General features: G+C 38.1%; 1 protein-coding gene across 2 annotated transcripts in view; it reads left to right on the top strand.

Annotated features, from left to right (window-relative positions):
- The window catches only part of PPP2R3B (protein phosphatase 2 regulatory subunit B''beta), a 46,651-nt gene that overhangs the window by 4,754 nt on the left and 28,783 nt on the right, over positions 1 to 13,114 (top strand). The window contains exon 1 of one of the 2 annotated variants that reach the window (XM_062628652.1): positions 9,136 to 9,595. The exons of the other annotated variant lie outside the window; for it this stretch is intronic. Coding sequence (XP_062484636.1) covers positions 9,449 to 9,595 — 147 coding nt within the window. The 5' untranslated portion in view covers positions 9,136 to 9,448. Of the gene's footprint in view, positions 1 to 9,135; positions 9,596 to 13,114 lie in introns of those variants that run through there. 2 annotated transcript variants of the gene reach the window in all.

Below are 13,114 nucleotides of genomic sequence, written 5' to 3'. Positions count from 1 at the left end.
GCTGGTGTGCAAGGCATCTGGGGAAACAATTCACAGAATTCCCTATGGGCATTTTGGGGGGTGGTGCTGCAGGGAGAATGTGATGTGATCTGAAATGCTTCAAAGTTATTTTCTGTTTCTCTTCAGGGTCAACCTTTGATATAAAGGTACTTCTCAGATTGATTTCTGTATATCCTTGGCTTGATAAGCGTGCTGTTTCTGCTTGTTATCCCCTGACAATTAATTAAAGCTCATTGTCCCATATTTCTATAATTTGAATTTTTTTTACTACTTTCCTGTATTGCTGCATAGCTTTATTCATCACTACCATTCTTGCCTAATTTTTGTTACTGTTGATTCAAATGAAGTGATACTATTAGAATCTATTTTAGTTTAAAGGGAGGCTAGAATGAAACCTGTTAACATGGACAGAAGTTTGAGCATAATAATAACAGTTCCTTTTTGGAACAAGTAAGTTCTGAGGACTTGAGTTAAAGGGTAGGTAGCTAGGCTTATACCTCATCCATTAGACTGGTATGGAAGGCCATCTCCACGTTCTGCAGGTGTACTGTAAGTTGTGGTTTTTAGGGGTGACTGCCTTATAGCAGCAAGGAGAGAAAATATGTTCATAAATCATCAGAAAAGTAAGAAGGAATGACCGTTTGAATCCTGCCAGCTTTTCACTTCAGTGGTTATTAAGCTTTGATGTTGATCTTGACATTTCAAGTGTGTAGTCTTGTGTTGTCTGTGTCTGAATTCCTACCTTGTATACCTTAGTAGTAAAAGCAATGTTAACTAAGTCTGGGTTACATAAGCAGTATAAGCATTTTCCTGCACTCCAGGTTACACTGTGAAGGGCTGAGTGTGGTCTAGCACATACACTCCCTAACTGTGTTATGCAAAACTAGTGTTAATAGTGCTGTGTCGCATCACTAACTGGTGAGGATGGTGGACTTGGCTTCCAACTCAAGCCCATGACTTAAAGGCAGACTGTAAATAACCTGGTATCAAACTGATGTACTTTAACGATGATAACAAGGTACTATGACAGATGTCAGCACTACTGTGTTCACAATAAAACTCCTTCTATGGTGCCAACAAAGGAAGGGCAGCCAGAAGTTCATAGTAAGGTCTGGAAGAGTGCAGCTATATGTTTTCCTAGAAAACCATTATTAGTTTCAAGTGTAGTGAAATAACAGTAGTCAGTATAAGTAGCATGGTAGTACATTTCATTGCTGTTAAGCTTTGCTGTACTGAACAGCTTGGAACAAAAGAATCGTTATGCTGATTAGAGAACTAGCTATTCATTTTCTGTATAAATGAGACTGAAAGTTATTCATTGTTGTAGCTTTTTGGTAGTGCTCCTTATTCTAACAGCATCTTATGCCCTGGGATATAAATGTTACACTTTTCTTAGCAGTAGTATCAATTCTGTTTGCACATTGTGCTTTGTTAGAAGAAACAGTGATCTTTTGTCCTCTTTCAAAGTGGCAGTTACACTTGAAACACGTATTTCTTATCATTACACCCAGTCTTGAGAGGTTTGGGCATTTCTAGTGCTGAAAAACTGAATTCAGAATTCTGTGTAGTTTTCTTCAAATTTAAATTTCACCTGAATCCTGGCACAAGGCAAATTCAAATATTTGGATGAAATTTATTAACCATAGGAACTCCTTCCTGTGTAACTCAAAAGCAAACAAAAAAAAAGTTCATACCTGTATGAGATCATTACTTCTAGTTTCTTCTTTCTTCTCTCTGCTCAATCTTTCAAAATAGTTAAGCTTAATTATAGATTTACATCGGTCATTTAAACAGTTCATTCTTTTAACAGGTGGTCAGTCTGGGAGGAAACAGCTCTCTTTATTCCCTTCAGTGATGCTTGAGAACCCATCTTATATTTTTTAGAACCTCTCCATCTGCTCTACACTTACTCTGCCAGCAAGAAATACACTTGAGGCCAGAAGTATGTATGGGTTTACTTCAGTACAAAGTCATTGATGCAGATCATCCAGTGAACTAGTTTGTCCACTGAAAGACCCAGTCAATGACTGCACAAAATTTTTCAGCAAGCAATGTTACAAGAAAAATCTACAAAATACAAATGATAATATCCTGTGGCCGAGTCTTGGAAGTTTGGAAGCTTTGCACATACAACTGTCTTGAAAAACTGAATGAAAGGCAACTTAAGTAGTTGCATTGGTTTGAGAATACATACCTCTAAGTTGTCTTATTACTAAAGTCTTATTTCATCATGTGTAGTAGTTGCTCCTTTAGTTATCGTACTGGATGCTAAAGTTCAGTCAGTTACCAGTGACCAGGTGCTTTGCTCTGCCTTCTTCCTTTGCATTGTCCTTTACCACTACACCCTGTTTGGAAGTACATGACTTTTCATTTAGCTTTGCAGAAACCAGTATAGTTTCTGTTGCCTCTCCAGTTCCTGTATAAGTAATGATGTCACACTGATACATGATCAATGCAGTCATATTAGTTCAAGAGTCTCTGTAGAAGTTCTACCATAAATCCCACTATTGGTTGGTGAATTACGATTTGTGATCTTACTGACCTGTAGAATAGGTCTGTATCATAAACTTCCCAATTTGTTGGTTTTGCTTTAAGATCTTCAGGGAGGGAAATCTCAAGTGAAAGTATAACCAAGAAGCTGACCTGCAGCTGTCACAGTCTCAAAATTATTGTCTTGTGATTTCAGGGACTAAATTACATGTTGTGTTAGCATGTGATGCTGGAATTAAAGTAGCAGTTGTGCTTTCATATACCAATCATTCTAGTTTTGGAAATAATGAAATTCCAAGATATAAACGTGGTTTTGAAAGAACTGATGATTTAGTTCATGTCAAACTGATGAAAGTACTGAACATCTGGTGTAACATTTAAGTAAGTTGCTGGACAGTTATAAAACATTGTCATTCATGTTCTTTATACCAGATTACTCTCAACTTCTAAACTAAGGTGACACAAAGTAAATAATAGCAATCTAGAAATGATTAAATATAAAAAATGGCCTCTGTGACTTTTCAAAGTTATGTAATTTTAGACTTATAAAAACTGCTGTCTCCTGTAGGAAAACCTCAGTGGCATTCTGAATCTGCCTGAACTGATTTTTCATTGCAACCTATTCTGCTCTTTAGAGTCTTCCTTTGGTAAAGTTACAAAATTTCTATTTTGTGGATTGCAGCTTCCTCTGTGCCTAGTATCTGTAGCATCACAGTTTATCTCAAATGTAAAAACCCAACATCTTATTAGACCAAGTGTGACTTTAATTTGTATAATCCATGCTAGATATTTTGCTTGTGCCTTACTCCATTTATTAGCCACCTCAGCAGCATCAATTTGGGTGTACCTGGTTTTCATGATCTGATGAATAGGGTTGTCTGAAGATCATGAATAGTAAATAGGCTCCATCTGTAGAACACCATTCCAACAACCTGTTTCCATTAAATCTCTGTTCATGCTATACACAAGTGAATAAAATGTAAACTGATAATGTTTTCCTAGGATGGCAGAGAACATGAGAATTGTTCTGAAAGGAATATAAGCCATCCATTAACTGTCAGGCTTTTGGTTTTATAGTATCTAGTGTTGATGCTTGCTAAAGTTAGTCTGCCAGATGCAGTTAGCAATCTAAAAAGGCCCATGCTATGTCTTTGGAGTCCAGGAAATGTAATCATAGTAAAGTAACATGTATCTTATCTTGTTTATGATCTGATAACAGGCCATGGTGTACTTACATAGCATTCTTTTGGTAATAAGCACAGAATCTGGTCAGCCCATCCTTCCTGGGCTACCAACATGACCATATACATCACATCTAACTAGTGTCTTTTTGTTCACTGTCTTGCCCCCTAAAAATTCCATTCTTCCATCAACTGTGGAAAGGACCTCTAGGCATTGCTCTTTCTAATCCAAGAGTACTGGCATGCACATGCCAGACTTCCATGTTTTTTCATTGCCTGCATGTTCTATAGGGAAGGCATTGCATCTTCCAATTAAAAAAATAAATAAATAAATTCATATAGACCCAGATTTACGTGAACTTCTTTCCAAGACCAAAAAATCAGTTTCTTCCTGTGTGGGTAGATTTCTTAACTACAGTGACAACATCTAGCAGTTCCTTAGTAACTTAAATCAATTTGGGAAGCTGGTAGCCTGGCATGAGCATAACAACTCGATTCCTTGTGTGATCTAGACACTGTAGACTCCCTTGGGTTTTGTCAGTTTTACTGCTGAAAAGGGGTGACTCTCCATGGATGGATAGTAGTATTTTGTTATTCAGCTCACAAGTGCATTGTCCTCTTGCTCTCTTCCCATACAGAGCAGTTAGAAATGGGAAGTTAACAGCAAGAAGCAAGTTGGGTGTCTAAAGAACTGGGGAAAATGATCATTCGGGATCCTATTAAATCCCTGTCCTTATCCATCAGGGTAAGGAGAGATAGGTTTCAATTGTATGCATCCTTATTTCAGGATAGCCATGGGGTTTGGGAAATCAAAATAAAAATCAATATTTGTGAATTCAGTATTAAAAAATTGGTATCAGTGGGTTTCCCCCTTACTTCCAAGTGCATCACCTTGACAATAGATGCTAATATTCTTGATTGCATAGGCAGTTATATGGATAAAACAATTTTCTTTGCTACTTCCCATTTATTCTTCTCTTTTCCCATTCTTTAGACAGTTCAAGTTTTACAGTATCTGCTCTAATAAAATCCAAGGTCAGTAAATCGTGTTTTGTACTGTAGTCTCCTAAGAAGGGAATGCTTTATTTATGCCATAATAGTGGAAAATAACATGCTTGGACAAATGAGACTTTAGTCCATTGCTATAAAGAGGTTTTCCCCTGCAAGGGCCTTTTTAAAGAATTGAGAGGGAGTTTTGGAATTCTTTCCAAAGAGAAGCACTAACATTTTTCATTTGTTTATTTATACCATGTCAACACTGGGCATTGCTATATATAGTGTTAAGCAGAAAGGTACTGCAGGTGCTACCAAGCCTGCCTAAGTTGTGCTTTCTCACTTTGTCAATCATAAATCAAATCTGACTTAGATGGACGTTGCCTTCTAATCTTTCTCCTCAATTTTTACTCAGTACTTTGAGATCCACAGGCTACTACTGGCCTGCAGTAATAAATTAAAGATCTGCAGGGTAATGTAAACAATGCATCTACTTAGTAAGCATTTGGTTTAGTGAAGTGCAATGTCGCGTGCATCTAGTGCAGTGCATTTTGCAGAAATTGAGTTATGTTTGTTAGAAGTTCGGTCTGAATGTGGACCTTTGATCTAAGTAATTAGGAACCAATTAATTATTAACCACCTAATATTTATGCAAATTGTGAAGCACATCTAGTTCCAACATCTTCCAGTATATCAAAGGCCAGGTGGGGACTACCTGGTCTAGGAATAACTCTTAATTTTATTAAATAATGGTGATAGTGTAGTCCACAATATTTTGTGAAGACTTGGGGGGAGAGGGAGAGGAGAAGAACCCAGCATTTCAGGAGTTTTGTTTGCTTGTTTTCTTTACCTAGCAAAGAACTATTGCTTTCATTTGTCTGCCTTTGAGTATATTTATATAATCTCTTCCTTCTTTGCTGCCTCATAGTAGCTGTGTCTTATCAACAAACATGGTTAGCTGCTTGACTTACATATATTCCTGAACTATTTGCTTCTATGAGTAATGCCTTTTTTCCACATTAAACATCTGAAATGTATCTTTAGTACTAAGTTAGTCATGCTGTTTCACCTTTTTTCTGTATTGAGAAAGATGCTACTTGCCTTACTTATCTTCTAACTGCTCTGTTCTGCCCCTCACTAATCAGTTACTTTTGGGAAGGGGTACACTAGTTGCGTAACCCTTTACACTGTCTGCTGTGGAGATATGACAGTTCTCTTTCCACAGTTAACCCAGGCGCCACTCTGGTTTCTACAGCACGGCAGGCTGAGGGATTCTGTTTGGTTACACACTTGCCACTGGGCTTGCTCTCATTTAGCCTTACTTAAACTGTCTCTAAAGGGCAAACATGCTTTCTGTCATCTTGGTTCACATGTTAGTGGGTTGAAGACTGAACCCCAGCAACTAAAGGTTTTGTGTGGCTGAATACATCTTACTACATATTTAACTTATTTTCTCGGAAGCTCTCTATAATACTGGGATGCTTTTTTTTCTCACAAAGACTTGACACTAGTTCTCCATAATCTCTTAAGACTTTACTGACAGTACATGCTCCTGACAAGAAATTACATTTTTGTAAGCAAATGCTTAAGGGTTTTTTGGATATTCTTTAGGTTTCTGTTTCCTCCGCATTACCCAAAATATTAGTGAATTAGCTCATCTTTGTCTCACTTGTGTATTTTTTGTGTTATGTTACTTTTGTGTATGTTCAGATCTCTGTTAAAATGGTAAACTCTTTAGCTACAGTCCCTTGATTCAGATCCATTCATAGTGTTTATCTTTAGCTTTGTAAGGAAGCTCTGAGCATGCATCTTTCCCTCTGTTTGTTTAGCTAATAATAAGCTGCCAGGATACTTTAACAGCTTCATGGCTGGCATCCAGCACTTCACCCAGAAAAGGATTTTGCCTTAGCTTTCACTAGGGAGAATTAAGATTTAGAATAAATGTAACACTGTATCTGGACACTCCTAGTTCAAGATGGGTGGAAGCTGACTTTTCCCTTCTCTTGCACATAATTTATGACTGAAAAGGTTAAATCAGATTTTACAGGGGTTCCTGACCACATTGCGTTGTAAATGCTCAATCTCCTTAAATGTGGCAATACAAAACAATTTTCTGGTTAGATGGTGAAACTGAGGTGATTAATAGCTGCCAGTGTACTTACCTCTCACATTGTAGAGCAGCTAAATGCTTAATTGCATGTAGATTCTTCATAAATTGCAACCTGTGAAATTTTGACAACTATACTGTGTGCAAGTATGTAAACAACCACTAGGTTTGAAACCACACTAGTGACAATAGTGCTAAAACAATGTCAGGCTATGGGACTGACTTAACATCTCCCTCAGGCAGTGAAGTAATATCATGACAATGCAATACAGAATATTCAAAATACTTAATATACTGATCAAGTTATGATGGACCCTGAGCTCCATCTGAAAAAAGGACAGAAATCTGTAGCTCTTTCCAACATTGAGTTCAGAACACTGATTTCTTACTAAGGCTTCTTCAGCAGGTTCAGGTAAACTGGAAGTCCAGTCTTTTAGGTTAGCTCTCCATGTGGCAGTCAGTCATCTTTGTGACATACTCCTCAAACAAGACTGTGACGGTAATAGTGAATGGGAGTGCATCACCTGGTGAAAAGGGGTGAAATAGAAACAATTTAGGTGAGAAAATACCTTTCCTTATTTTAAGCAAGGCCTGTTTTGCTTAATCTGAAATGCAGTCTGCCTTGCAATACAACCTTCCTGACCTTCCTCCCCAGCCATCTTTGTCTGGAATGGTTATCTGTTGCCAGAGTAGGATTCTTCTCCCACTCTTAACACTTCAGTCCTTCATCTCAAGTTCCAGGCAGGGTGCTGTTGTGTGCTGTGCGCCTAGCTCCCCACTGGCTTCCCTGTATCCTAAGGGTTATCACAGGTTAGTTGATTTGATCTTCCTAAAAGACACTGAGTGACCGCCAGTTTTGCTTACTGCAGTTTGATAGCCAACCACAACATGTCTGACTCTTGCCCTGCCAATTCCTTTTTTGTTCTCCTGCTTCCGAAATAAATAAATATCTTCATAACAAGTCACAGTAAAGAAGCAGGAGGAGGAGATGGGAACTGGATACAAAATTTAAAAAAAAACCAAACAGGCTTCTAATTGTCATTTACTTTCTAACTGTCATAAACTAAGCAGGATTCAATTAAGACATCTCATGTTTCACTAATACTTTTTCATAGTTTCCTTTTCTTCTTAGTCATATGAGGATATTAACTGTGGGGTTTAATATACAGGTATGTGACAGAATGGGGCTATGAATGGATGAATAGAGCTAAAGATTATAGATAGTACAGCATGGGGTAAAATAATGCTGTCGACTAAGAAATCTTGAACATAGTGGTGAAAGAGTTGTTTTTTGCGTTTCTTGGGCTGTGTACATCTCTGTGTAATCAAGAAAACAGCCTATTTAAAGCATGAGGGATGAAAACAAGACTGGCCAGATCTTTCCTTTCATGCTACTAGTAACTAAACTTGTGCATGAACAAGGTACAGATAATAAATAGGCAACATACCAATCTTAAAGTATTTGGGGGTGTTAAGTGTTCATAGCTTGAACTGGAATAGGAAGAGTTGCTGTACTCATAGCTGTACTGGTGATACGTGAAAACAAACTTTATAAAAATAGCAGCATTTCCTAAAGACTTCTATGGTAAAGCTATACTCATATACAATGTGAGAACTTCACCAGTTATCAATTAATATAACCTAAAACTGTAAAGGAGAAAGGATAGAAGGTCACTTTAATTTCCACAAAAGCTTATCAGATTTCTGTTTCTGTGAAGAATATCACTGTGGAATAAAACATGGCCTCACATCCCACCCCCGATCAAATGTATTCGAGATTCAATAAACTGAAAATAGAGTGCTAGCTGAGTATAACTTTAGTGCTCCTGAAATGTGACAGGTGTGCAATCTAGTATGTGGATGTAAATGTCTATAAAACCCCTATTTAAGAAAAAAAATAGAAAAAATGTGTCCTGTCAACCTTTTCCACATTTTGTTACACCATTGGTATTTCTACTGCGACTTTTCTGTAAAACATGATTTAAAGCAGCATTTCACTGCGGTAACATTTGCCTCTTTTTCTGCTACTGCTTTTCTGCCTTAGGATTTGAATGATTACTTTCTTGCAATACAGTAACTTAGATCTAGATGAATGTAAATATATATATATTTCATTAAAGTATGTGAGCCACTCCTAAAGTCTGCAGCTTTTTCTATCGTTGCCTTTGTTTTCCCAGTGTAAAAGGGTTCCTGTTAAATGACTGAAGCTTTTAAAAGGGATTTAATTGCTGTGTAATAAGCCTTATCCTTTGGTGAGGTACTTCACTGGAGCTAGACAGTGAGTGTTTTGTGACAGAAGGAAAAGCTGAGGGGGATGGGAGGAGGAGGAAGCTACAAAATGACCACGGCTGGCCTCTCTGCATTCCTGTAAGGCTTGCTTTTTTAAAATTGGAAGCTGTTTTTATAGATGCTTCTCCAAACAGGTTTTTTTTCCATACTGTCCCATTTAGACTTTGGAATGCATGTATGAAAGGGCAGGCCCCCAAAGTGACTTTCCAATCTGTTTTTGTGATTCCAGCCAAGTTCCCTTTAATGTATGGAGCAGGCGAAGTTGAACTGGCTCTCATAATATCACGGAACTTGGGCGCAGCTGCTGCTTTAAGTGGCACTGTGATAATACAACAGCTCTGCTATTTACTGGGACTCAAGTGCCCGTACTGGCACACAGCGACATTATATGAAATCCGAAAGCATGAGGATAAAGGAGATTTCTTTGCGGCAAGATCCTGATCTAAGAAAGGAGTTGGCATTGCTAGCTCGAGGATGTGATTTTGTTTTACCTTCTAGATTCAAGAAGAGACTGAAAGCTTTTCAGCAGATCCAGGTTTGTCTTTCTGTTCCTCCGTAATTACTGTTGTCAGTTGTACCTTCACAACCATGCAAACTGCAGGAAATCCATAGAAGTTCTTCCTAAACTAGTAGGATTTCAATAGTCTGTTGCATATATGACGATTTCTTCTGTGTTTTAGAAGACTTTGCAGGTAGTTTTCTGCAAACAAAAAGTGAAGAGAGTTTACTGAAGCATGTAGCATAACATATGATGTTTGCACAGAGGCATATGCAGTGGGAAGTTCCTGCATTTAATGCTGTTAGACTTTTAAAGACTGCTTTCCTTAATCTGCATAATCATAAATCTTCATGCATTTCCCCTGGGGTTTTAGTTTACCTTTTACTGGGTGAATAAAATAAACCAAAATAGGCTTTACTTTACTAACTTTACTAACTCAAGCATAGTATTTTAAAAGGTGCTTTCATACTTGCACAATGATCCTGAATTCTTTAAGATTGTTTATTCTAGACTTTCTATTTGGATGAGATTATTTGTTGCTACATGGCTCAGACATGTACATCTACTGTTTTGCAGCAATGAGTTAAATCCACCATTTTAAAGTGAGCTTATAATTGAGAATAGAAACATTTGAAATGTATGATTAGAAGAAAAATTATTTATACAGTGGATGTTCAAAGATATTTTCTTGGGGGGGGAGGGAAGTGTACAACTGTTATTGGAGAAACTGAAATTTGGTATTTCCTTGAACGCATTGAACTTCAAGGCTGCTATGTTAAAGCACTTTGTCCTTACTTCACCCATGCTCCTAATGTGTTTGCTAAAGGTATATATCAGTGATGATGTATGTGACTTTTTTTTAACCCTTTTTTAACTAAGGGAAGTTTAATTTTTATATAACTGCTGAACTGTGTTAGGATTTCTGGCTTTTAAAATCATTCTAAATATAGCCTGCTACTTAATTTTGAATTCAGTGCACTAATGCCCCTTTCAGGTGACCTTCAAGAAAGGACCATAGAGCCCTATAGTCCTAAATCTGTGCTAGCCTTCTGTCTTCTGCATTATTATTTCAAATTTGCTTCAGCTTCAGAATGTGTATTCCTTTGTGAATAGCAGAATGCAAGTTGTTACTGTGTCATTTTGTGGCATTCAGCGTAAACTTGTGAATGAAAGGATTTTATGACTGTACTTTTTGTGCTGAAGACAGAGAAGTCAACTTGTTGACTAGAGGCAGCAGGAGAATGAAATACTATCTTTCTTACTCAAAAGTAGCAATATCAGTTAACATTTAGTCACCTCAGAGCAGGAGGCAAGTTTTAGTCTAGTCATGGTATGTTGTTGTAGACAAACATACTATTACCTTGTGTGGTGCCCCTTAACTTGATCTGTGTCTTTCATGGAATGATAGTTGGATCGCTTGAACTTTTACAGGTTTTTTTTTAAGCTGAGCTAGAAAACATCCAATGTAGTACGTAGTACCTACAAGCAGCTAAGTACTTTAGACAAGTTGTTTCCGAACCTGTAGGGTTTTTTCTGTTTTAGCATGCTGCCATCTATACATTTACAGCACAGACAATGAACAAATAGTTTTCATTTTTAACCAGGCTTGCGCTTGTTGGGTAAATGGCAACTGTAGAATAATGTATGTTAAACCACTTAATGTTATTAAAGGCAAAATTCTGTGGGTAAAACAGACTTCACAGGGGCATAAAACTAAAATTTGATGTTTGTCTTTGCTCAATGTGGTATAAAGTATTTTATCCACAGTTCCTTTTTTAGATGGTACTTCAGCTTCATGATTTTAAGGAGACATTTTGAAAGTACCTTAAAAAAAATAAAACATGAATTCTCATAACTGTTGGTACAGAAGATGGACATACTTTACCTGACACTTTATGTCCATATTAATTTGAGCTTGTCCTTGTAGGTTAGGTGGATTTCAAAGAATAGCTATTCATCATCTGCATAATCATTGAAGAAATCTCACATTGATATTAAAGACTGCTTAGTAGAACGATTAAAATACAGGCTGCTTTTGTAGAATATCTTGAAAACTTTTTCTCATTTGAATTGATAAGCTTCATTGCCATTGGAGCTTGCAACTTCATATACCACTGTAATACTGGCTTTCAGACAGAACAGTTTATGAATATGATGCAGAATCGGAACACTAAAATCAAGCAGAAATGGAAGGCAGTCTTTTTTTTATACTTCTACACATAATTTTTTACGTCTATGCAGTTTCTGTAACTTGTTAAACAAATGGCAGATTCTCCTTGAGGTTTAGAGCTGTTAAAGCTAGCCTCTTAAAATATAAAATGAGTAGTGGTGGTGAACAGGGAGAAGGTGTGCATCAACATCTGTTCTGAGGTGGGTTGGAGGTACTGGATCTTGCATAGGTTCTAGGAATTCTAAGGCTATGGCTTTTTGTGTAAAGCTATGTAAGTAGTCTGTATAGGCAATCCCCTGTGTTTTAGAAGGGGAGGTCATTAGAGCATAGCAAATCAAGTTTCCTGGAAATATTTAAGTAGATGAGCAGTAGTGAGGCGTATCGCTCGGAAAGTGGCTGAACAGACTGTTTCTCAGTGGTTGCATTTATTAACAAAAATGGCCAAGATTGGGCAGAGTAGGGCTTTCTGGATAAATCAGTTTTCCAAAAGATAAAACTATACACAACAGCTGAAATGTTCACTATTACTCTGGGGGAACTGAAGTTTTTAATAGATGACTGCATAAAACTCAGTAGAACTTCAGTCTATGTTCTCCTGATGTTGGTTACAAGACCAAGACTTTTTCCTAGGTAACAACACCTACAGAGTATAGTGAACTAGACATGCAGCACTTGAAGAGGCATTATCACAGTATCACAGTATGCCAGAGATGGGAAGGGACCTCAGAAGATCATCTAGTCCAATCCCCCTGCCGGAGCAGGAACACCTAGATAATGTTACATAGGAATGTGTCCAGGCGGGTTTTGAATGTCTCCAGGGAAGGAGACTCCACAACCTCCCTGGGCAGCCTGTTCCAGTGTTCCGTCACCCTCAGTGAGAAGAAGTTTCTTCTCAAGTTTAAGTGGAACCTCTTGTGTTCCAGTTTGCACCCATTACCCCTTGTCCTATCATTGTTTGCCACTGAGTAGAGCCTGGCTCCATCCTCGTGGCACTCCCCCTTTATATATTTATATACACTAATAAGGTCACCCCTCAGTCTCCTCTTCTCTAAACTATAGAGACCCAGCTCCCTCAGTCTTTCCTCATAAGGGAGATGCTCCACTCCGTTCATCATCTTAGTTGCCCTTCGCTGGACTCTCTTCAGCAGGTCCCTGTCCTTCTTGAACTGAGGGGCCCAGAACTGGACACAATATTCCAGATGGGGTCTCACCAGGGCAGAGTAGAGGGGAAGGAGGACCTCTCTCGACCTACTAACCACCCCCCTTCTAATACACCCCAGGATGACATTGGCCTTCCTGGCCACAAGGGTACAGTGTTGGCTCATGGTCATCCTGTCGTCCACTAGGACCCCCAGGTCCCTCTCCCCTACACTGCTCTCTAACAG

Source organism: Pezoporus occidentalis, unplaced genomic scaffold (assembly GCF_034315485.1).
Source record: "Pezoporus occidentalis ecotype Australia unplaced genomic scaffold, CSIRO_AGI_Poc_V1 ctg32, whole genome shotgun sequence".
Classification (NCBI taxonomy): Eukaryota; Metazoa; Chordata; class Aves; order Psittaciformes; family Psittacidae; genus Pezoporus; species Pezoporus occidentalis.
Note: the sequence above shows the minus strand (reverse complement) of the source record. Positions and strands in the feature narration are given on the sequence as shown.